The sequence below is a fragment of the Podarcis gaigeae genome (assembly GCF_964106915.1).
Source record: "Podarcis gaigeae genome assembly, chromosome: Z".
NCBI lineage: Eukaryota > Metazoa > Chordata > Lepidosauria > Squamata > Lacertidae > Podarcis > Podarcis gaigeae.
This window is the reverse complement of record NC_139691.1, coordinates 17,266,766-17,288,463: the sequence shown is the minus strand read 5'-3', so window position 1 is coordinate 17,288,463 and position 21,698 is coordinate 17,266,766. Positions and strand designations below refer to the sequence as shown.

At 47.1% G+C, this 21,698-nt stretch overlaps 2 protein-coding genes across 2 annotated transcripts; one reads left to right on the top strand and one right to left on the bottom strand.

The window, feature by feature from the left end:
• The first annotated feature begins 2,295 nt into the window (after positions 1-2,295).
• On the top strand, positions 2,296-10,167 carry LOC310836720 (torsin-1A-like). The gene is made up of 5 exons (XM_083722450.1): positions 2,296-2,672; positions 3,475-3,740; positions 4,222-4,397; positions 6,162-6,283; positions 7,501-10,167. Exons 1-5 carry the CDS (start codon positions 2,447-2,449, stop codon positions 7,743-7,745), a joined length of 1,035 nt encoding a protein of 344 aa, XP_083578576.1. The 5' UTR covers positions 2,296-2,446; the 3' UTR covers positions 7,746-10,167.
• A 588-nt stretch (positions 10,168-10,755) lies between these two features.
• On the bottom strand, positions 10,756-20,369 carry TOR1B (torsin family 1 member B). The gene is made up of 5 exons (XM_083722445.1): positions 19,986-20,369; positions 19,080-19,345; positions 16,282-16,457; positions 15,001-15,128; positions 10,756-13,706 (listed from the first exon to the last, which is right to left on the bottom strand). The coding sequence occupies exons 1-5, from the start codon at positions 20,203-20,205 to the stop codon at positions 13,459-13,461; spliced, it is 1,038 nt and encodes a 345-aa protein (XP_083578571.1). The 5' UTR covers positions 20,206-20,369; the 3' UTR covers positions 10,756-13,458.
• Between the last annotated feature and the right edge of the window lie 1,329 nt (positions 20,370-21,698).

The window sequence follows — 21,698 nt, the reverse complement described above, 5'->3', positions numbered from 1 at the left end:
GGCACACATTAAAATTACAAGGAGACAGCCTACACCCACAGGATTACAATCGGAAAGACATGACACACGAGGAAAAAGGGAGAGACTGAAGCAACCGCAGGCACCAATTGTTAAGTAGTAGTTCTGGCATGTGCCAGTTTTCAGACGAGGCCCTACTCTGGGTCCCTTGACCCCAGTTGAGGTCACTCTGTTGTTTTTAGTGAGGTGTGTTTGAAGAAGTAGCTGTTTCCAAAGGCTTCTGGTTCGTTTCTGACAGTGTTTTGAGTTTCAATACTGCTTTTAGACATTATTACTGCATTTGGCCTTTGTTAGCATTTTGATTCTGCGATTGCCATTCAGAATGGGGAATGTGACATGTTTTTAAATATTGCCTGAAGTTTCTGATTAGTTAGTAGCCTTGAATATGTGTTTTAAATTATCATACCGTCCTCTAGGAGGTCAGTATCATCCATTACAACCAGCAAGTCATGAGCTCTCCCCTTTTTTGCTAATGGAAAGCAAGTAGTATTAATCTTAGAATCATAGAATTGTAGAGTTTGAAGGGATCTTGGGGATCATGTAGTCAAACCCCCTGCAGTACAGTAATCTTTTATGCAATGTGGGGCACGAAATCACAACCCTGAGATGAAGAGGCTTATGCTCTACCAACTGAGCTATCCCAGTTCAGAAACAAAAACACAACAAGCTGTTTTATTCTGAGTTAGACCCTTGGCCCATCTTAGTATTGACAGGGCTGATAATGTCCCCTTCCCAAAACCCTGAAGAACCTCTGCCAGTCAGTGTAGACAGTATTGAGCTGAATGGGCCAAGAATCTGACTCAATATATGCCAGCATATTTATTAGGACTATAGCTCAGTGGCATAAATAAATAAAACACCTTCCTTGGTTTCTAATTAATTGGTTGTGTGAAGACAAGCCTTCCTTTTTTCTGCCCGAAACCTCCTGACAATCATTGGGTGACCCAAGTTCTAGCATTATTGAAAGAGTGTATGGGGATTTCCTACCTAGCAGGGCAGCCTGGATGATTCTAAATAGGAATCAAGTTTTGCAATCTAATCACTCAAGTCTGCTGTACCGGGGGAAAGTTTTGGGTTTTTTATGAACCAGGATGAAATGCTGTGAATGCATCTATTGCCCTCTGCTGGACAAACATTAGAATTGCCAGATCATATATATTTTGCCTCTGTGGGATCTGTTGTTATTTGGGGGTGGTGGTTTCTATTCAGCACTCAAAAGCCATGCATGGCTGAAATGTGTCTTTGAACTCTGACTGTGCCTATGGGTAGGGGACAGAGAGGAATTTCTTGTTTCCTTTCTTTTGCAGAACTTTTTTTTATTAAAGTTTTCCATAACATAGTAAGATAATAGAAAACCAATGTAAACGTTAAAAAGCAGATTTAGGCGACGCGGGTGGCACTGTGGTCTAAACCACAGAACCTAGGGCTTGCCAATCAGAAGGTCAGCAGTTCAAATCCCTGCGATGGGGTGAGCTCCCAGCTCCTGCCAACCTAGCAGTTCGAAAGCACATCAAAGTGCAAGTAGATAAATAGGTACTACTGCTCCGGCGGGAAGGTAAACGGTGTTTCCGTGCGCTGCTCTGGTTCACCAGAAGCGGCTTAGTCATGCTGGCCACATGACCCAGAAGCTGTACGCCGGCTCCCTCGGCCAATAAGGCAAGATGAGCGCTGCAACCCCAGAGTCAGCCACGACTGGACATAATAGTCAGGGGTCCCTTTACCTTTTATTGACATGGTCTCATAGGAAAAACTGTGGCAAGTGGTTATGAAATTTACAGCCTGTTTTATTTTCAAGGAAAATGATAGGAAAATGATATTAACACCAAATAAATTGGCAAATATGTGCAAGCCTGTGTCAAATAAATGCTGGAAGTGTAAACATAATGAAGGGGCGTTTTTTCATATGATGTGGACATACGAAAAAATACATATAAAAAAAATATGAAAAAGCTAAAGGCTTTTGGGAAATGATACATAATGAAATGGAAAATATATTTAAACTAGCTTTTCACCCTTCAGTTATCTCTCTCAGTAGCCTCCCTTGCAAACATGCAAAGTAGCAAAATAAAAATTAAAAAAATGCAAAGCGCATGGGGCTTGCTTCCGAGTAACCCACGTGGCGAATTAACAGATGACAATAACAACGAAGACGGCTCCGTCGTCCTTGCAGAGGAAGAAGGAGGCGGAGGGAGAAAGTCGAACCCGCGTGATACTCTCTCCGCCGCTTCCCACTGGCTCTGCGCTCCGCCAATCATTTGCCTTTGCCCTTGCCCCTGCCCGGCACCACGATGGCGCGCGTGGAGCCGGAAATTTAACTTCCCTGCTTTTCCAGGAACCGGAAGTGCCAGCTCTGAGGCAAACTGGGCAGCGGGGAAGCAGCGGGGTCCTGCTCCTCCCGGGCCCCGCTCCTCGTCCTCCGGCGGCGGCGATGAAGCTTCTTCCCCCGCGCCGGGCGGGGAGGCGTTTCGTGCTGGGCGCCGTCGTGCTGCTGTGGCAGCTGAGCGCGACCGCCCAGGCGGTGGAGCCCATCAGCCTGGGTTTGGCCATAGCCGGCGCCGCCGCCTCCGCCCTCACAGGAATCATCTCCTATCCGAAGCTCTACTGCTACTTCGCCCACTGCTGCCTCCACAAGCCTGGCGCCCGCAGCGGGACAGGTGAGCTAGTGGGGGGGCGGGGGGAGAATTTCGCGTTCGGGTTCTGTGACGTCAGAGTGCAGCAGCCCAGGTCTGCTCAGAGGTGAGTGGTGTGCATGCTCTGACATCAGAGAAGGAAGGTGGAGACCAGACGCTCCCACTGGTGCCAGGGAAGGGGTGGGGAGTGGCAGTGCAGGGTCCGCCTAAGTGTTTCTGTGGATCAGGAGATGACTGCTGTGATATCGCAAGAAGATGATGAAAGGAAAGAGTGTGCAGTTGTCAGGGAAGGAGAACCTTTTGGTCCAAACAGCTCAGTATTGCTCACACCAACAGGCAGCATCTCTCTCCAGGGTTTCAGACAGGGATCTTTCCCAGCCCTACCTGGAGGTGTCACTGAGGACTGAACCTTGGACCTTCTGCATGAGCATTGCCTACTTTATTACTAAGCTGTGGGTATCCTTTTCCCTCCTTTTTTATTTGCTCTGTTAGGCACTTTGACCACGGAACCCCTGCCCCGACTAACGACTGGACATAAAGGTTGAAAGAGCCAAGAAATTGTGACTCTGCTCACAAATCAAGAAGCCGAGCCTTTCTCAGGGAATTTTAAGGGGTTTGGGCTAGATAACCCTTAGGGTCACTTCCAGCACTAGAATTCTATTATTCGTCTTACTTTGTGGCTTACTGGAGTAGTGCTTTTTCATACAGGTTGGGTTCCCCACACTAGTCTTTGCCAGGCAAAAAATTATATGCTTGCACAGAAAGACTTCAGATTTCCAAAATGCTCTTTTAATCAGTTACTCCTTTTATTCCCCCCCCCCCCCAGTGCTTCAAGAGGGTTTGGATGAACGACTCTTTGGGCAGCATCTGGCGAAGAAGGTGATTGTGAAATCGCTTACTGGATTTTTGAATAATCCAAATCCGAAGAAGCCTCTGGCACTCTCCTTACATGGCTGGACTGGGACTGGCAAAAACTTTGCTAGTAGGATAATCGTGGAGAGCCTTTTTGAAGGAGGCCTCAACAGCAAATTTGTACATCAGTTTGTATCCACTCTGCATTTTCCTCATCAGCAGAACATTTCCCAGTACAAGGTAAAAAGATTGATTGCATTTTAAGACTAGATGTAACTATTTCCTTACAGCTGTGGTTCTGGGGAAGGGCTGCAACATGTCCTTGAATTCTGAAAGTGACTCCTGCTTGCCTAGATGGAGAACAGAGAGGGGAGCAGGAACTAGGAACTAGCCTACCCTACAAAAGTACAATGTGCATTAATTGCTCGCTCTTGCTTCTGGCCCTTGCCTATCACTAGCATGAGGCCCTCAGGAGGTTGTCTGGAAGGGTATGTGTCTCTTTGTCTGAAAAAAGTTTCCCACTGAGCTGAAGTGTTCCTACTTTTGAGTGACAGAAGGGAGGGAAGGTGGGTGGGGACTTCGCCAGAACCACCATTTCCCCGCTCCAAGCCTACACCCCCCGAAGCAACCCCCTGCTATCTTTAGAGCCCTCCCCACAAGCTGAGAAGGCAGGGTTAGCAATATTGTCAATAAACAGAACATGTTCTTTTGAAATAACAAGGACCAGTTGCAGATGTGGATCCGGGGCAATGTGAGCAGCTGCCCAAGATCTGTCTTCATATTTGACGAGATGGACAAGATGCACGCTGGCCTCATCGACTCCATCAAGCCTTTCCTGGACTACTACGAGGAGCTGGATGGTGTGTCTTACCGGAAAGCTATCTTCATCTTCCTCAGGTTAGGAACAAGCCTGGATGTGAAGCTGCAAAAGTACTTCTAAATTTAGGAGCCGGCGCTAAAAGCTCTTGTCTCCATCTTTGGGATATGTCCTGAAGAAAGATTTCATTACCTTAGCCTAAGGCATTAAATTATTGATCATCTGGTGGCAGGGAATTTTCTTCTTCCAGCTTAGCTTCTTGTTCTACTATCATTAATTTACTAATTGCTTTCTAAACGGCTATTTCAAGGCAATTTACACAATCAATCAAAATAGCAATCAAAAACAGTGAAAAGACAGAAAAGCAGCTAATACATTTAAAACAAAAAGAAAAAACTTCAAGCACTGAGCACTCATAGTAAAGATCCATTTATCCAGCTGGGAAAGTTTGTCAGAACAAATATGTCTTCAATTGTTTTCAGAAAGTGCAGATGGTGGGCACCTGCCATATCTGCAAAACTGGGGCAGCCACACAGAAGGCCCTGCTCCCAGTTACTACAGAATGGGCTTCTGAGATCTCTGGAACTTGCAGGAGACACTTCACCACAGGGATCTACAGGGCATGTAAGGGATAAGGTGTTCGCACAAGTAACCTTGAATGGTGGCCACCAATCTATATAGCTTTAAAGGAGAATTAGACAGCTTTTTGGAGGAGAGGGCTATCAGTGACTACCAGCCATGATGATTATGCTGTGTCTCCACAGTTGGAACCAGGAATGCTACTTGTGGGACTCCCACAGAAATCTGGTTGGCCACTGTGAGAGCAGGATGCTGGACTTGATGACCATTGTCCTGATCCAGCAGGCTGCTGTTAGTTAACATGATCCTAAGCTGTATAGGGATTTACATATCAGTACAGTGGTGCCCCGCAAGACGAACGCCTCGCAAGACGGAAAACCCGCTAGACGAAAGGGTTTTCCGTTTTGGAGGCGCTTCACAAAACGAATTTCCCTATGGGCTTCCTTCGCAAGACGAAAGCCCATAGGGAAATCTCCAGGGACAGCAGGGAAGCGCAGCACGTCTTCCCCATTGTCCTCGGACCTCCTCCAAAGGCTGGAGGTCTCCTCCGAAGGCTGGCTCCGAAGGCTCCGAAGGCTGGCGATGGGGCGGAGAGCCCTCCTCCCCCCGCCAGGCTTCGGAGGGCTCCTCCGAAGGCTGGCGATGGGGCGGAGAGCCCTCCTCCCCCCGCCAGGCTTCGGAGGGCTCCTCCGAAGGCTGGCGATGGGGTGGAGAGCCCTCCTCCCCCCGCCAGGCTTCGGAAGGCTCCTCCGAAGGCTGGCGGCGGGAGGAGGTCTCTCCGCCCCACCAGCAGCCTTCGGAAGGCTGCTCCGAAGGCTGGCGGTGGGAGGAGGGTTTTTCTTCCCACCGCCAACATTCAGAATGCTGTTCTGAATGTTGGCGGTGGGGAGGAAAAACCCTCCTCCAACCACAAGCCCCGGGAACAGAGGAGAAGCGCTGTGCGCCTTCCCCTCTGTTCCCGTACCTGTGCTGAAGGCTTGCGGTGGGGAGAAAAGCCCTTCTCCGCACCACCAGCCTGGCAAGCGGTCTCCATAGGAATGCATTAATTGATTTTTAATGCATTCCTATGGGAAACCGTGCTTCGCAAGACGAAAACCTCGCAAGACGAAAAAACTTGCGGTACGAATTAATTTCGTCTTGCGAGGCACCACTGTACGAGTATCTTGAACCTGGGCTCGTATCAAACTGGCAACTGGTGCAAATTTTGCAAGGAAGGTTTTAAAAGCTGGCACTTGTTGAAAAAACGCCTTCCTTTCTCACTTCAGTAATGCAGGGGCTGAAAAGATCACCGAGGTGGCGCTGGACTTCTGGAGGAGGGGAAAGAGGAGGGAGGACCTGAGCTTACGGGACCTGGACCTGACCTTGTCTGTTTTCAATAACAAAAACAGTGAGTAATCAGGGGTATTAAACCTGCAGTCCTTTTTTATTGATTGAAATATTTGTAAACCATACTTTTGTGAAAAATAAAACAAGGTGGTGCTGTGTATATGCTGCTGTACACTGCCAGGTTACCTTGTGTGAATTAGCAGCATGCAGATAAGATAAATCAATGCTGCCTAACACGGGGGTCGGAATCTGTAGCCTGGGACCAAATGAGGCTCTCAGGCCTCATCTCTCTGGCCCTCAGTAGGCTTCCCAAGCTCGCTTCCCCCCACGCAGCCTAACCCTGTGGCCAGCTTGAGCTACTTTTGGCTGCCTGGAATATTTCCTTGAAAAGTGACTCTTACTTATCTTGATGAAAGATGGGTGGTGCAGTGCTTTTTTCTGGGGGTACTCAAGAGTATACAATACCAGCACCTTGGGGTGTGCGAACCTGGCTTTTGTTTGGTGAAACTAGCATGTACAAAAGTTAAGAGTCCCATCCATTGTTCCTCCACTGGCTCTGCCTACTTTTACCTCTGGTCTTACCCTCCACTGGCATGTGGCCCCTGGAGGGTTGCCCTAGTGGGAATGTGGCCCCCCTGACTGAAAAAGTCTCCATGGATCACACGAAGAACATCCCAGCTCAGCAAGTAGGGCAAATGAAACCTCTAGCGACACAAAATCATTATTGTTTGGCTTTTTACCAAACCATTTGTGGTCCAGCACATAGTTAAAACTATGGAACTTGCAGGAAGCAGTGATTGCCTCCAACATAGATGGCTTTAAGAGGGGATTAAACAAATTCACAGAAGAGAGGGCTAGCCTACTTGCTATATATGTTCTGCCTCCACGACTGAAGGCAGAAAATGCCTCTGAATAGCACTTGCTGGAAACCACGGGAGGAGAGAGGGCTCCTCTTGTGCTTGGGTACTGCTTGAGAGTTTTATGTTGGGGCATCTGGTTGGCCACTGTGAGAACAGGATGCTGGACTAAGTGGCCCATAGGCCTGATTATGATTATGTTATGATTTTGGCCATAATTTCCTGTAGTATGTGGTAAGTCCCTCATCAAGCTTAAATTATTGTATTTGGGGCCTGGAGTGTACCGTATTGGGCTTTATTTTATTGTATTTGTACCTTAAGCAATTCTGGACAAAATGATAAAATCAAAAAGAAAATTAATATATGAAAGAAAAATATTTCCCCACCCCATACCAAACAAGATCGCTACCTTCCTTTGCAGGTGGTTTCTGGCACAGCAGCCTGATCGACAAACACCTCATTGATTATTTTGTACCATTCCTGCCCCTGGAGTACAAGCATGTGAAAATGTGCATTCGGGTCGAGCTTGAATCCCGCGACTATGAGGTGGATGAGGACATTGTGACCCAGGTCGCCGACGAGATGACTTACTTCCCAAAAGAAGAGCGGATCTACTCTGATAAGGGATGCAAGACTGTTTGTACAAAGCTGGATTTCTACCTGTAATGCATATATTTATGATTACCTGATTTTCAAAGAAAATGAACCCAATCACAGAACTTTGAGAAACTGAATCTTTTTTTAAAAGATTTTAAATTATGTAAAGAGAGGAGACAGCTCAATAGTTTCTCAGAGTGGAAGGAATGACGAACCTGATCCTACAAATGACTCAGTCTTGTGGCCTTGTGTTGTGGTTTGGTCCACTCCAGAGCATCTTTTACTGATGCCTGTCCTGTGAAAACCACCTGAATTTTTCCACATCTGCTTTATGGACCAGTATTCTAGAGAGTGACTATGTCTGTGACTGAGTTCTAATGAGATCTCTGATGTTGGAACCACCTCCCAATCTTCTTAAAAATTATGACTTCTCCCAAGGAATGAAGGAATGTTCTTGAGGCAGCTTAGGAAAAGACGTGCAGCTTTCCATGAGCGCCAACTCTTTCTTAAATGGTTTCAGTAGTAACGGCAGAGAGAGCTATGTAACATGGTATTTTCAAACTGTTTGCAGGGGTGGCTTTCTGTTCTTTGAAAGTGTTTGGGGGGTGGGGCAGTTCATCAACAAACTGGCCTGTATGGGTGGAAAAACCTCAGTGAGGGAATACTTGTGGGGGTCAGACTGGCTTCCGCCTTGGCCCCCATCTCCATTCAGCAGCAGAATATTTGCACCCTTATCCATGTGAGGAGTGTAACTTACCCACTGTCCTGTGTCAGCAGAGGTGGCCCTCTAGGCCACTCCCAGAATCCTTTGCAATGTGCAAGGTGTGACACAAAAGATTCCCTCACCCTCAAAACCTTAAAAACCACTGCCTTAAATCTCAGAATGCAGGGGGTTGTGAAAGATTTTGATATTCAAACTAATTTATATGTACAAAAAATAATGAAATTCAGAAAGGCATTTTGAAAACAGCACTCTCCATCAAAAGGAGTATGGTGGCACTAACAGGGAGAGAGGGGTTCCTATTTTTTACCTGCCTTAATTCCCACTTCTCTTGGCACCACTGAGGCAAAAACAGGCAGGGGTTTCCAGGATGGTTTAAAGTACAGGTGGGACAACTTCCACTCCTGTTGTTTTGTGGGTTGTGGCAGCTTTCCAGGGGCTGATTTTGAGTGGTGGGGAAACCATGTTGGATTTTCATCCCAATAAAGCCATCTTGTGCTGGAGAAGAGCAGCTGATAAATCAAAAGCTCACGTAGGGCAGAAGGAAAACAGCTTTTCTTGATCTTACTGAACACAACTCCCAAGTTCTCAGCATTATCTTCTGTAACCTCTCTGTGTATCTTTTTACTTTAACAGCCTAGCTTCAAGAAAAGCCAGTGCATCTAATGTTAAAAAGGCACTTGTCAAAGGGTGAGAGTGAATCTTACGAAGAGCACAAGTGCTGCTGTTGGATTATGCAGTTTTGTGTCAAGAGGTCCCCATTTCAAAACTTGGCAGCATCTAGCTCATAGGCAGTCAGCCCGAGGCCTAATTTCACATTGGTGGCAGGAAGGAGTGTGGAAGAGAGAAAAATATAAAGGTTGCCACACACACTTTTGAGTTTGGTCATATCCTGCTGTTGGCACACAACCCAAGAAAATTCTCCTGGAGGAATCTGTTTGGTATAGCAAAGTTAACAGCTGCCCTTAACTGGGCATTTTTGTGTCAAGTCTGTGCATTTGTGAAGAAATGTTTCTTCATGGCTCACTTTTGCACGTAACTCACCAAACCATGGACAGGGACACTTTTCACTATGGCTTGGCAGGACAAAACCGGGGGTAACAGCTGTCACAGTGATGGCTGCAAAACAACTGCTATAATGTAGAAACAAGATTGAGTAGCAGGGCAGTATCACTGTAACATACTTTGCCAGCCAAGAAGTTCAAATTATTGTTTTAAGCAACCATAAGTAAAAAAACCCCACACATTTTGATGTGTCAACTGAGGCATTGGATTAAGCCTACATAAAGTCAAATTGCACTTTGGTCCTCTTGAATTCAAGCTTAGATTAGTTAAGAAAGTCCCCTGTCCCTTCCTTCTACCCAACTCCCACTCGCATTTTTTCAAAAGCTCTGTAGGAGTGAAGAACTGAACAAAGTGTGTTTGCAGAGTGGGGAGATGGTGAAACTTCCTTGCTGTGAACTACATGTGAAAGAGTTTGTCACAACCAACTTCTTCACACCAATTTTAAGTGCAACACATCACTTAGGCATATTCTGTGGTGGGAGGAGGCCCTGTCGAACTCAGGGGGACTTGCTTCTAAGTGCACACAGAGGATTGTGCTCTTATTGGTCTGCCTCAAACCCAGAATCAGCCAAAAGACATGGAGCAAATTGAACTAGGTGCTGTTAGGAGAAGACTGCAGCTTTGTGATTTTTTGATTTAGAACTACCCGATTATTCCCTCCTGCAACTGATTTTTTTAAATAAAATTGTAAAATAATTGGTCAAATGTCTCTTTGTCCTGCATCTATTGATTTAAAACAAGGGCAAGTAACCTTTTTCACAGACCATGGACCACTTTCCCGGGGGGGAGGGGAGTGTTGTAAAATGCTGCTGGTGGGTGAGCAAGTTAATGTAAATGAGACTAATTGTACGGTAGGATACTTTTACAGTCACCACCCCCTTCCCTGCCATGCAAATAAGTGAAAGGCATTGCCAGCATAATTTGACCAGATATTGCACTCTCTTGTTGCTGGAGGCACATTTTGCCTCTGAATGCCAGTTGCTGGGTATTACAAATGGGGGGGGGGTTTGCTGCTGTTGGGGTCATCTGATTGGTCACAGGATCCTGGTCTTTCAATGAACTTTCAATAAAGTTTCTCATCTCCTAGAAACTGGCTTTTTTGACAAATCGGGCTCCCTGGACAATGAACAAAACCACAGGGAAGATTAAGGAGGCAGAAAGACAACAGGAGAGCGGAGATGAAAACCTTTTACTACAGCAGCTTATGGCAGTTGAAGCTTATTCTTGTATCCAGAGTATCAGAACTGCTGCAGTTTTGAACACCTGGGCAAATAAGGAAAGGCAAGAGACCTGTTTTATGGTACTTTTGTAAAAGATTTAATACAGATAGCAGCAACTGACCTACAATCACTCCATAGAAGTTACAAAACTTAGCCCACACTGGCCATCTTTAAAATGAATTAAAAGTTTCAATTTTTTCATAACCACTGATTCTGATCTTTCTCAGCCACATATGAGCTGTTCCTCTGGATTCTTAAAAGGGGAAACACAGAATCAAACCTCACACTCTGAACTTGTGTTGTGAGACTGTCAATTTATCCTTTGGTGATTTTTCTGGCTGTTGCATTCCCAAGTGGCGAAGAAGTCACTGTATTTCACCACAGGGCTGTGGGGCAACCCCGTGAAGAATGAGAAGGAACATCATAACCTCATGGTGAGATAAAGTGAGTACACACTCAACCAGCACACTTCTGTCTCTTGGCAAAATATCTGATGAGGTGGTGTCCAGGCTACAGGAGAATAGGGACTATGCAACCAACCTCTTTCATGCCTAGTCCCTTGCAACGACTTTTTACCGCAGCAGGAGCCTAAGCGATTTGCCCTAATGCTCAGTGGCCTTTTATTGTACCGCTACACCTAGACAGAGCTCAGTTGGCAGCTCCTGCTTAAACAGGATTCTCTCTACAGCGACACGCAGGGTTATAGCCAATATCAGTCACACTCAAGGACAGACCCATTGAAATGAAAAGGACCAACTTGAATCATAGTTAATTTCAACGGGTCTACTTTTCCTAAAACTCCATCAAACAGGAAGTTGCAGAGTAGCCTATTCTGTCTGTTCAGATGCATCGGGAGTTACTTGTTTGCTGCGGTGCACATACACATCCCAATTGCATTTCACACATTCATGTTCTCATTCCTTTAAATAAATGCTGCTTAATTAAGCCTTACAATAGCCTTCACCATCCTGCGACCCTCAAATGTTTCGGACCACAACTTCCATCACCCCTAGTCAAGCATCTAGAGGGCCCCAGGTTGGCAAATAGTGCTAAACATATTTATTGCTGCAGTGGGAAGTAGTTAATTGACCCAATTCTCCCCACCATCCCCAAACCTCTGTAGCTTTAATAGATTTTTTATCACCATTTTGAAAGATAGAGGGATAAAAGATACTTAAAAAAATATGTTCCTTAATTTCCATTAAAAATATATACAGGTAGGATGAGTGAGAGGCATTATTTGGAGAGGAAGGATTCTAGTCCTCCTGGATTTAAACCAGGCTGCCTGACCCTGGTGTCCTCCAGAAGTTACAGCTGGGGACTACAACCCCCATCATACCTGACTCCTGGCCACACTTGCTGGGGTGTGGGTGCACTGATTGGAACTGGGAATCCAACATCATCAGGTGGGAAGGCATATCAGTTTGGGGAAGAACAAACCAATCAGGCTATGTGTAACAGTGAACCCAAAGTTAAATCCCCTTTCAGACTTATACCAAAGCTGCAAACCTCGTCAAAAACTCTAGGGTAATGTTCCAGCCCATCAACAGGCAAATTATACATACACACAACACTCCCCACTCCTTTAGGGACAGTGTTTTGTTCCTGGAAGGATGACTGTCAAGATTTAAGGGGCAAAGACATACAAATTCATGGCCTATTATAGCCAGTTTCCCTATGCTCAATCTGACACCTAACTGCATTGTTACAGCCAAGGTGGATCAGCTTTAGAGTCCCATATACAGAGAGGACCCCACCTTTTCTTCCATCCATAGGGAGAGCTGGTCATGCCACTGGTTACTTGCACACTGAATAACTTCAAGCTTCCCTAGAAAGATGCCCTTGCACAATTTGCAATGCTTTAGCCAACAGATGGAGAAAAGCACTTTGCTTCCCAATGCCCCCATGAGCTGAAATTCCCAAAATGATACCCGGGAGCTGGTACAGATGCCACAACAGCATTAGCCATCCTTCATTTCAGACCGAGTGTCATAGTCTAGAGCAGTTTTTTTTCAAATCTGTGTCCCCAGCTGATGTTGAACTACAACATCCATCATCCCCGTCCACTAGTTCTGCCATCTAAGGATTATAGGAGTTGTAGTCCAACAACATCTGGGGACCTAAATTTGAGATACACTGGTCTAGAGGAATGTGGAGAGGAGAGGCAAAGTCACTCCTAGCAAATCCCAGCTGTTGAACGCTAATGCTTTATGGTCCATAGTTGTGGGCTTGTCTTACATCATGGGTGGGCAACCTGTGGATCTCCAATTGTTACTGAGGCTTGAAGCAGGCACCATTGTGAACAGTCAGGGAGCTACAACCAGGTGTGAAGACCTTTCAGCCCTCCAGTTGTTGCTGAACTACAACTCCCATCGGTGCCCAACAAGCAGGGCCAGTAGCCAGGGATGATGGGAGTTGTAGTTCAGCAACACCTGCAGGGCCAAAGGTTCCCTACACCTGATGTACTCCATCAATATCTGGTGGTCCACAAGTTTGCCCTCCTGGTCTTACACTTGTGATTTCTACCTAAAGCCAAGAGTGGTACCTGTTTCCTTGGTGGCACATTGCGAGAGGAAATGCCTAAGATGTGACCACAAAAAGCCAACAGCTGCTAAGAGCCCCACACAATATTTTGTGCACACCCAGAGTTTTTTGTGCACACCCAGAGTTTTTCTTTCATTTTTTAAAAAAAGTGCTTTGGAGAAAGAGAGGATAACAGATTTAAGAAACCCTTCACCATCCTCCTCTTTCTGGTTTAATGGCATTTTTTAAAAAATCAAATATCCACCAAGTCCAACTTGGTCTGTACAGTCTTGCACCCCTTGGTGGAGTAGATCCGTTCGTCCTTTGGGAAGAAAGTCATCTCATCGGCCACCTTCTGAACCACTGACTCATCAACAGGGTTGCCGCGGGAGACTATCTCTGCCCGGATACACATTTTCACATGCTTGTACTCCAGGGGAAGGAATGGCACGAAGTAATCAATGAGGTTCCGGTCGATAAGACTGCTGTGCCAGAGGCCGCCTGGGGAAGGGCAAAATTGAGAAAATGAGTGGATTTGGGAACTGGGAGATATTGTTGCCTCTGACTGCATAATATGGTAACTGAGCTGTGAGTCCTGCCTTGCAGGGGGGTTGCACTAGAGCAGGGGTAGGCAACCTAAGGCCCAGGGGCCAGATGCAGCCCAATCACCTTCTCAATCCGGCCCGTGGATGGTCCGGGAATCAGCGTGTTTTTACATGAGTAGAATGTGTCCTTTTATTTAAAATGCATCTCTGGGTTATATGTGGGGCATAGGAATTCGTTCATTTTTTTTTTCCAACATATAGTCTGGCCCATCACATGGTCTGAGGGACGGTGGACCAGCTCATGGCTGAAAAAGGTTGCTGACCCCTGCACTAGAGGACCATTTGAGTCCCTTCCAATTCTATATTGCTATAAGAATTCTAAGGTCTCAAATATAAATTAAATGTTCATAAATGTACAAGGCAAACACATACATAAGTATATAAACCATGTGTCTGAAATAGTACAGAAGAGCAATCCTGAAGCCATTTTTACTCTCCCAAATTGACCTCAAACATTTCTCTGCAAGGAGTAAGGAAATGGGAAAGCCTTCCCATTCTCTTTTGCTTGCAAATCCTGTCTTAAGGGCCTATTTGTGTATGAACAGGGTGAGCCTGTGACCTGGGACTCAGGAACTAAACTATTAACCATAACAAAAGAATGGCCAGACTGCCCAGGTAATGCAATCAGTGATCATTATCAGGTATCCTGGCAGACAGGATTACTGCTGTAGACTGCCTCCTTTTGTAATGTATGAATGTTGGGGGCGATGGTCTTGAGCTACTGGGTGGGCAGTTTCAAAAGTCTATGCAAGGCCTTGCATACCATTGTTCAGGGTTTTCTCCTCCCTCCTGCATGTGGTGAGTGGGGACCCTGTTGCAACAGTTAAATTAAGATGAGAAGATGAGGCTTACTATCTGCTTTGCTTCTCAATATACTCTGGTTGGCTAATGGTTGAATTTGCTTTTTAAACTGAGAAGTATATAAATTCTAAAGAATACATCTAGCTCAGGATTGCTTACAATGACCGGCAGTGGCTCTCTAGGCAGGGGCAGCCACTGCGGTGCCTCCCATATGTTGTTGGACTTCAACTCTAATCGTGCCTGACCACTTCCCATGCAGGTTGCAGGGGCTGATGGGAGTTGGAGTCCAACAACAAAGGGCCACAGATGGGAGACAGAACTTTGAGTTAGGAAGAATTTAAAAATCTCTAGCTTGACGAGGAAGGCAGAGGGCAAAGAATGAAACTCACTGTTCTTGTTGTTGAAGACGCCCACGGATAACACAGGCTCCAGGTCCTTCAGCTGGATCTCCTCCCTGTCCCGCCCATTGTGCCAGAAGTCTAAGGTCACCCTGGTGATGAGGTCTCCCCCAGCGTTACTGCCAGAAAAGCCAAAGGGGTGGGTGGGATGCATGTTAGGAATCCATATGCTTCATAACAGAACCAGCAATACACATCCTGATTTTGTAAGAAACCAATCTTACTTAAACTTTGGAACTCCCTGCCTATTGACATCAGTCAGATGCTAAAAACATTAAAAAAAATATTCAGCCTATCTAGACATGTAAAATGCTGGCATATGGTAAGCCCCCCCTACCCCCACTTGAGGAATGTATTAAAAAGTGGTGAAGAGGGAAAATGCTAGAAATCATTAGGAAAGGGTTTGAAAATAAAACCACTGGTATCGGAAAGCCATTAAATTAATTGATGGTGTGATTCTGCGTGGAATAGCGCAAACAGTTCTGGTTGCCTTGCTTCAAAAAGGATACTGGAAAAGCTTCAGAAAAGGGCAGCCAAAAGCGGATGGAGCGATTCCCCTATATGATGGATGCATTTGGGACGTTCTAGTTTAGAGAAAAGGTCAGTAGGAGGTAACATGACAGAAGTTTATAAAATTGTGCATGGCACAGAGAAAGAGGATATAAAACAGTATTTCTCCCTTTCTCCTGACATTCAGTCTTGTGGACTTCCCATGAAGCTGAATGTCAGGAGATTCAGGACAGATAAAAGAAAGTCTTCCTTCATGCAGGACATAATTAAACCCAGGGAACTCACTCCCACAGGGGGTAGTGGTGGCCACCAACTTGCACAGCTTTGAAATAGGATTAGGAGAAGGTAATGCTATTGATGGAGCGATGTGGGTGGCACTGTGGGTTAAACCATGGAGCCTAGAACTTGCTGATCAGAAGGTCGGCGGTTCAAATCCCTGCGTCGGGGTGAGCTCCTGTTGCTCGGTCCCTGCTCCTGCCAACCTAGCAGTTCGAAAGCACATCACGACGATCTAATGGTCAGGAGTCCCTTTACCTTTACCTAATGCTATTGCTGGCTATGCTCTGCCTCCACTGTCAGAGGCACAGCACCTCTGAATGCCAGCTGCTGGAAACCACAGGAGGGGAGAGTTGCTGTTGTACTCAGTTGCTTCTGAGCTTCCAGTTTAAAAGACTAGATGGGCCTCTGATGACCTGATCCAGTGGGACTCATCTAATTTCAAATGGAAACCATCAAATGAAGGGCTTGTGGTTGCTTCCCAACCTGAGAAAAATGAAGATTGCCCTCCTGTAGGAGACACCGTCAATCTGCTCGTAGTAGTCAAGGAAAGGCTTGATGGCATCTATCAGTCCTGGGTGAAGCTTGTCCATCTCATCAAATATGAATACCGACTTGGCGCAGGCGCTGACGTTACCCCGAATCCACTTCTGCAATTGCTCCTGGACCAAAGCAGTAAGGAGGTTAAAAGGTTGATCTTACAGTTCTTCAGCATCAACCCAATCATGGAGGATGCTCTGATTTTAATATTTAAAAAACCCTGACACCCTACTTGAGTAATTGACCAAAGAACCAAAGCAAAAGTCGGACAGAGTGATCCTTAAATCTAAGAGAGCTTTAACGTAAACTGGTGTAAATTCCAAACTGCATTCAGGAGGAGGGCTACTGCTGGCCCGAGCCTGGCAGAGGGTAAAACCACCCTTTAAAACAGAGCTTGACTTGCAACACATTTTTTTCACAGGATCACAGAACTGTAGAGTAACAACTTTAAAGTGGTTTGCAAAAAAGATAAAACCATAAAAACAGGGGGGGGAATGCAATACATTATGATACACAATAAGTTAACTAAAATTAAAATCCACATCAAGTTTCTAAGCATGTGAGAAGGCTGAACAGGAATGTTTTTAGGAGGCACTGAAAAGAGTATAGTGAAGGTGCCTGCCTGATATCAAGAGGCAGGGAATTTCAAAGTGCAGGTGCTGCCCCACTAAATGATCAAGTTATTTAAAATGTGGAATGGGTATTACATAGTACCTGTAGTAGTGCCAATCTGGCTGATCAAAGCAGTCACATGTGGGGTAAGGTGATGATGTAGAATAAAGTGTTCCCAAACTGTAACACTTTGAACATGGCCCGGTAGCAAATGAGTGACCATTGAAGCTTTCTGAGCGCATGTGTTATAATGTTGACGAGGCCTCACTCCTGTCAGCAATTGAGCTGCAGCATCCTGCACTAACTGAAGCTTCTGGATCATGTGTGAGGGAAGTTCCACACAGGGCAAACTGTTGTAATTCGGTCTTGAAGCAACCAAACCATGAACTACTGTAGCAAGGCTTTCCTGGTCCAGAGATGGCCGTAGCTGTTGAACTGTCCACTGAAGTTGGCTGCGCCTCCAGTGACAGAACCGGATGCAGAAGCACCCCCAAACTGAAAACTTTCTCCTTCGGGGGGGGAGTGCAACCTCATCCAGGGTAGGCAACTAACCAATTTCTCAGACACGGGGGCTTCTTAACTACAGTCGTATAAGGCAGCTCCGTCCATTCCTAAAAAAGGAAGCAGCTCCACAAACTCTCAGCTTTCACTTTCCATTATTCTGCTATATTAACTCCTTTTACTGGAAGGCAAATGACCACTACTGGTTTTCGAGAGTGCTCAAAAGGCCATAGCAATAGGATCCAAAAAATCCAAAGTTTTCTTTTTCTGGGTGGTCCTTCTCCTGCTCTTCTAGAATACTGAAAGCATTTCCAAATGAAGAACAAAGCCTCTACCTGGTGCAAGTCCTGGAGACCTCAGTTTCCCTCTGCAAGCTAGGATTCCCCACAAGCTTACTGTTTAGCACGCCGTGTACAACCCAATGTTCCTGAGAACCTCTGTTTCATTTAGAGTAACTTTTAAGTTTCTAGCGCTCATGGATGCAAAAAGAAGCTTTAAAGAACGGTCAGGAAAAAAGCTTTCAATTATTTAGGGGACTAGGGACCCTGGAAAAGGAAGACAGGAAGCAGACCCTCTAGCTCAGTACTGTCAACACTGACTGGCAGGGGCTTTCCAGGATTTCAGACAAGGACATTCCTAGACCTGGAGATGCCACTGGGGATTGAACCCAGGACCTTCTGCATGCAAAGCAGGTGTTGTAAAGGTAAAGGTACCCCTGCCCGTACGGGCCAGTCTTGACAGACTCTAGGGTTGTGCGCTCATCTCACTCTAGAGGCCGGGAGCCGGCGCAGTCCGCAGACGCTTCCGGGTCACATGGCCAGTGTGACATTGCTGCTCTGGCGAGCCTGCACCAGCGCAGCACACGGAAACGCCGTTTACCTTCCCGCTATAAAGCGGTACCTATTTATCTACTTGCACTTTAAGCGTGCTTTCGAACTGCTAGGTGGGCAGGAGCTGGGACCGAACGACGGGAGCTCACCCCGCCGCGGAGATTCGAACCACCGGCCATACGATCGGCAAGTCCTAGGCACTGTGGTTTTACCCACAGTGCCACCCGCAGGTGTTGTACCAGCGAGCTACAGGCCTTCCCCTGTAGTAAAATTCTAGTCCTCACAGTTCTGATTGAAGAGCTGAATTCAATATTGCCAATTTTGCCCGGTACTGTCAACACTAACTGGTAGTGGTTATCTAGGCTTTCAGGCAAGGGAGATACTGGGGGTTGAACCTGGGACCTTCTGCATGCAAAAAACTTAAGAATATAAGTGGAGTCTGCAGGATGAGACCAGTGGCCCACCTAGTCCAGCATCCTGTTCCCACCAGATGCCTGTGGGAGGTGCACCAGCAAGGTCTAACCACAACAGCAGCTCCTTGAGATTCCCAGCAGGTGGTATCTGGAGTGGAGGCAGCATGTGCTTCACCACTGAGTTTTACTATTCAGATATTTCAGTGCTCTTGGCTATAATGCCTTCACTAACCCAATGATAGCCAAATGCTTTTAACCACAGCTCCCATCAGCTCCAGCTGAGACTGAGAGCTGCCTCACTTTGCCCACTCTGTAAAACGAGGACAAAATAAGCCTAGAATCAGCAACATAAAGCCTTGCAAAAACACTCAACCAATTACACCCTCACCTTATACAGTGCGATCTGGTGGTCGTGGGGGAAATGCAGTGTAGAAAGGAAAAGGTGGACGTATTTGCTCTTCAGCCCGGCCTTGTGGATGTTTTCGGCAACAATCTGGCTGACAAAATTTTTGCCCGTCCCTGCCCAACCATGCAGGGAGAGTGCCAGGGGCTTCTTAGGGTTTGGGTTGTTGACGAAGCCAGTCACCGCCTTCAGGATCACGTCCTTCGCCAGGTGCTGTCCGAAAAGCTTATTGTCCAGATTCTGCCGGAGCGCTGCAGAGAGGCAAAGGTGGAGAGTGTTGATTTCAGAGAGGCACTCCTGCAACCCTCAGTGTGGGTCCAGGGATTAGAGTGCTGGGCTTGGGACCTAGGAGACCAGGGTTCAAATTCCCACTTGGCCTTTGAAGCTCACCGGGGGACCTTGGGCCAGTCACAGCTTCTCAGTGTGACCTACCTCACAGGGTTGTTGTGAGGATTGAATTAGGAAAGGTGAACTGTGTGTGCCATGCCACCTTGAGCTCCTTGGAGAAAAAGGTGTGATATAAATGCAATAGATAAATAAACCTTGGGCATTATCGAGCTACAGTTGGGAATATCCTTCAGAAATCCAGGAGTGCAGTGTAGATAATACTATGCTAGATGGACTCTAAGGCAACTTCTTTCCTTAAATACACAGCACAACCAAATTGAACAACTCTATAGGGCCAAAACTACTTCACTCTCTCTTTCTCTCTCTCCACCCCCCAACAAAAAAACTCCAACTTCCCTATAAGGGGGGGGTCCCCTCTAGGGGGGCAGCCCTGCCTTATTTTTTGCCCTGTTTCCTTGCCTCTCTATGGTGGGGCTAGGGCTGCTACATCCCGCTTTTTGCCCCCTATGGGGCCAGCCAGCCACCCTCCCTGCCTGCAGGTACCGGTGCTGTTGGGCCGCTCCTCCTCGCCGGGGCAGCACTCCACAAAGGCGCAGTAGAAGCGGGGCGAGGAGAGGTAACCGGTCAGAGCCGAGGCCGCCCCGATGGCGATGCCGGTGCTGATGGGCTCCAGCCCCGCCGATCCAGGCGGCCCCAAGGCGGCCACCAGCAGCAGGAGCAGTACCGGCGGCGGCAAAAGCAGGCGGAGTCGGAGCCGCAGCATGGTGGACGCCGCGCCGGCAAAAGGGCCGGCAATGTCCCGCGCTGGCGGCTACTTTTGCAAGTCCGACCTCCCACCTTCGCAAGCACGACGCGGGGACTACAACTCCCAGCAGCCCCCGCAAGGACCCCTTCCCTTTCCCGTAAGCCCCGGCGCCATCTTTGTTTGGGGCGGAGTTTCCATCCTAGCAACCGCTAAGCCGGTTTCATTGGCTGCTGCTAGGGGAGTTACTGAACAAGCACGTGGATTGCTTTCGTGTGCGTGTGTGTAAATACAATATATAATATAATAAAGCGCGCGTGCGCGTGCAAGTTTAAAATATATAAACAGTGTAGTACAGTGGTTAGAGTTGATAAGGTCAGGGCAGGAGGTGTGACACCCCGGAAGTGGCGCCAAAGTCCCCAGCACAGCCTCGACCTAAAGCCAGGACGATGACCCTGACCCTACGCACAACCACGACCTAACCCCCCAAACCCAAAGCCTCTCTTTTCTGAGAAATCAACTATGAAATGCATGCTCAAATGAAATAACATTTTATTTGCAGGGTGGCTTGAGCGCCGTCCTGCTGGGCAGACAATGGAAGGAGGTTCATAAAATAGGGTTACCAGACCTCCCTGGTTCCTAGGGACAGTCCCTGGATTTGCAAATCTGTCCCCAGACAAATTCCATTCCCCGAATGTCCCCAGATTTGCAAATCTGTCCCTGGGAAATGAGGCAGTGGCAGCCTCAGCAGCCCGGAGCCAGCCTGGTAGCACAGTTGTCTCTGGGCTGGCTTCAGGAGCTGCTCGCTGCCCGCTGCCGTGGCGCCCGCCATATTTCCTTGTCGCAACACATCATAGTGGGGCTTCCGGTGAGGAAAAATGGCAGGCGCCATGGTAGCAAGCAGCTCTTGAAGCCAGCCAGAGACAACTGCGCTACCTGGCTGGCTCCGGACTGCTGACTGCCTTTGCCACCGCCACTGCCGAGGGGGAACCAGGGACGTCTGGCGGTACAGATCTCCTGCCCCCTTCCCCCTTTGTTTTGACTGAACAGTGGAGGCTTGGGAGTCGTTGCCCAGTTTTTAAAAAACTCCGGGCATTTATGTTTCACAGGGTGCGAAAGAAGGGCTTTGCACCTTTATACAATATGCATGTGTGCTTGTGCCCAGCGTCTTTTGCCTCACCATCCCCACTACTGACTCCCTGTTGCTACTCAGCTTTAAAAAAAAAAAAAGTGTCCCCGGATTCATTGAAAAAAATCTGTAACCATATCATAAAATTTATCTATTCTGGTTTCAATTGCCTAGTAGTGTTACAATGTCCTACACACATTTGGCCCATGAAACTCATCAGGGGGCCTTGGGGTGCAGTAGCTGCCTCTCAGCCTGACCTACCTCACAGGGTGGCCCTGGGGTGTGCAATGAAGAGGAGGAGGCCCACATACTGGGGGGGAAATGGGGTGTAAATGTAACAAAGGAATAAATAATGTGTTGATAAACACACAGAGACATTTTAAGT

Excerpts from the sequence above, each read along its gene's own strand:
- LOC310836720 (XM_083722450.1), top strand. The coding sequence starts at position 2,447 with ATGAAGCTTCTTCCCCCGCGCCGGGCGGGGAGGCGTTTCGTGCTGGGC. Across the intron at positions 3,741-4,221 it reads AGAACATTTCCCAGTACAAG|GACCAGTTGCAGATGTGGAT; the intron begins GTAAAAAGATTG and ends TGAAATAACAAG. Across the intron at positions 4,398-6,161 it reads GCTATCTTCATCTTCCTCAG|TAATGCAGGGGCTGAAAAGA; the intron begins GTTAGGAACAAG and ends TTCTCACTTCAG.
- TOR1B (XM_083722445.1), bottom strand. The coding sequence starts at position 20,205 with ATGCTGCGGCTCCGACTCCGCCTGCTTTTGCCGCCGCCGGTACTGCTC. Across the intron at positions 15,129-16,281 it reads GCAATCTTCATTTTTCTCAG|TAACGCTGGGGGAGACCTCA; the intron begins GTTGGGAAGCAA and ends CTTTTCTGGCAG. Across the intron at positions 13,707-15,000 it reads CGTCTTCAACAACAAGAACA|GCGGCCTCTGGCACAGCAGT; the intron begins GTGAGTTTCATT and ends GCCCTTCCCCAG.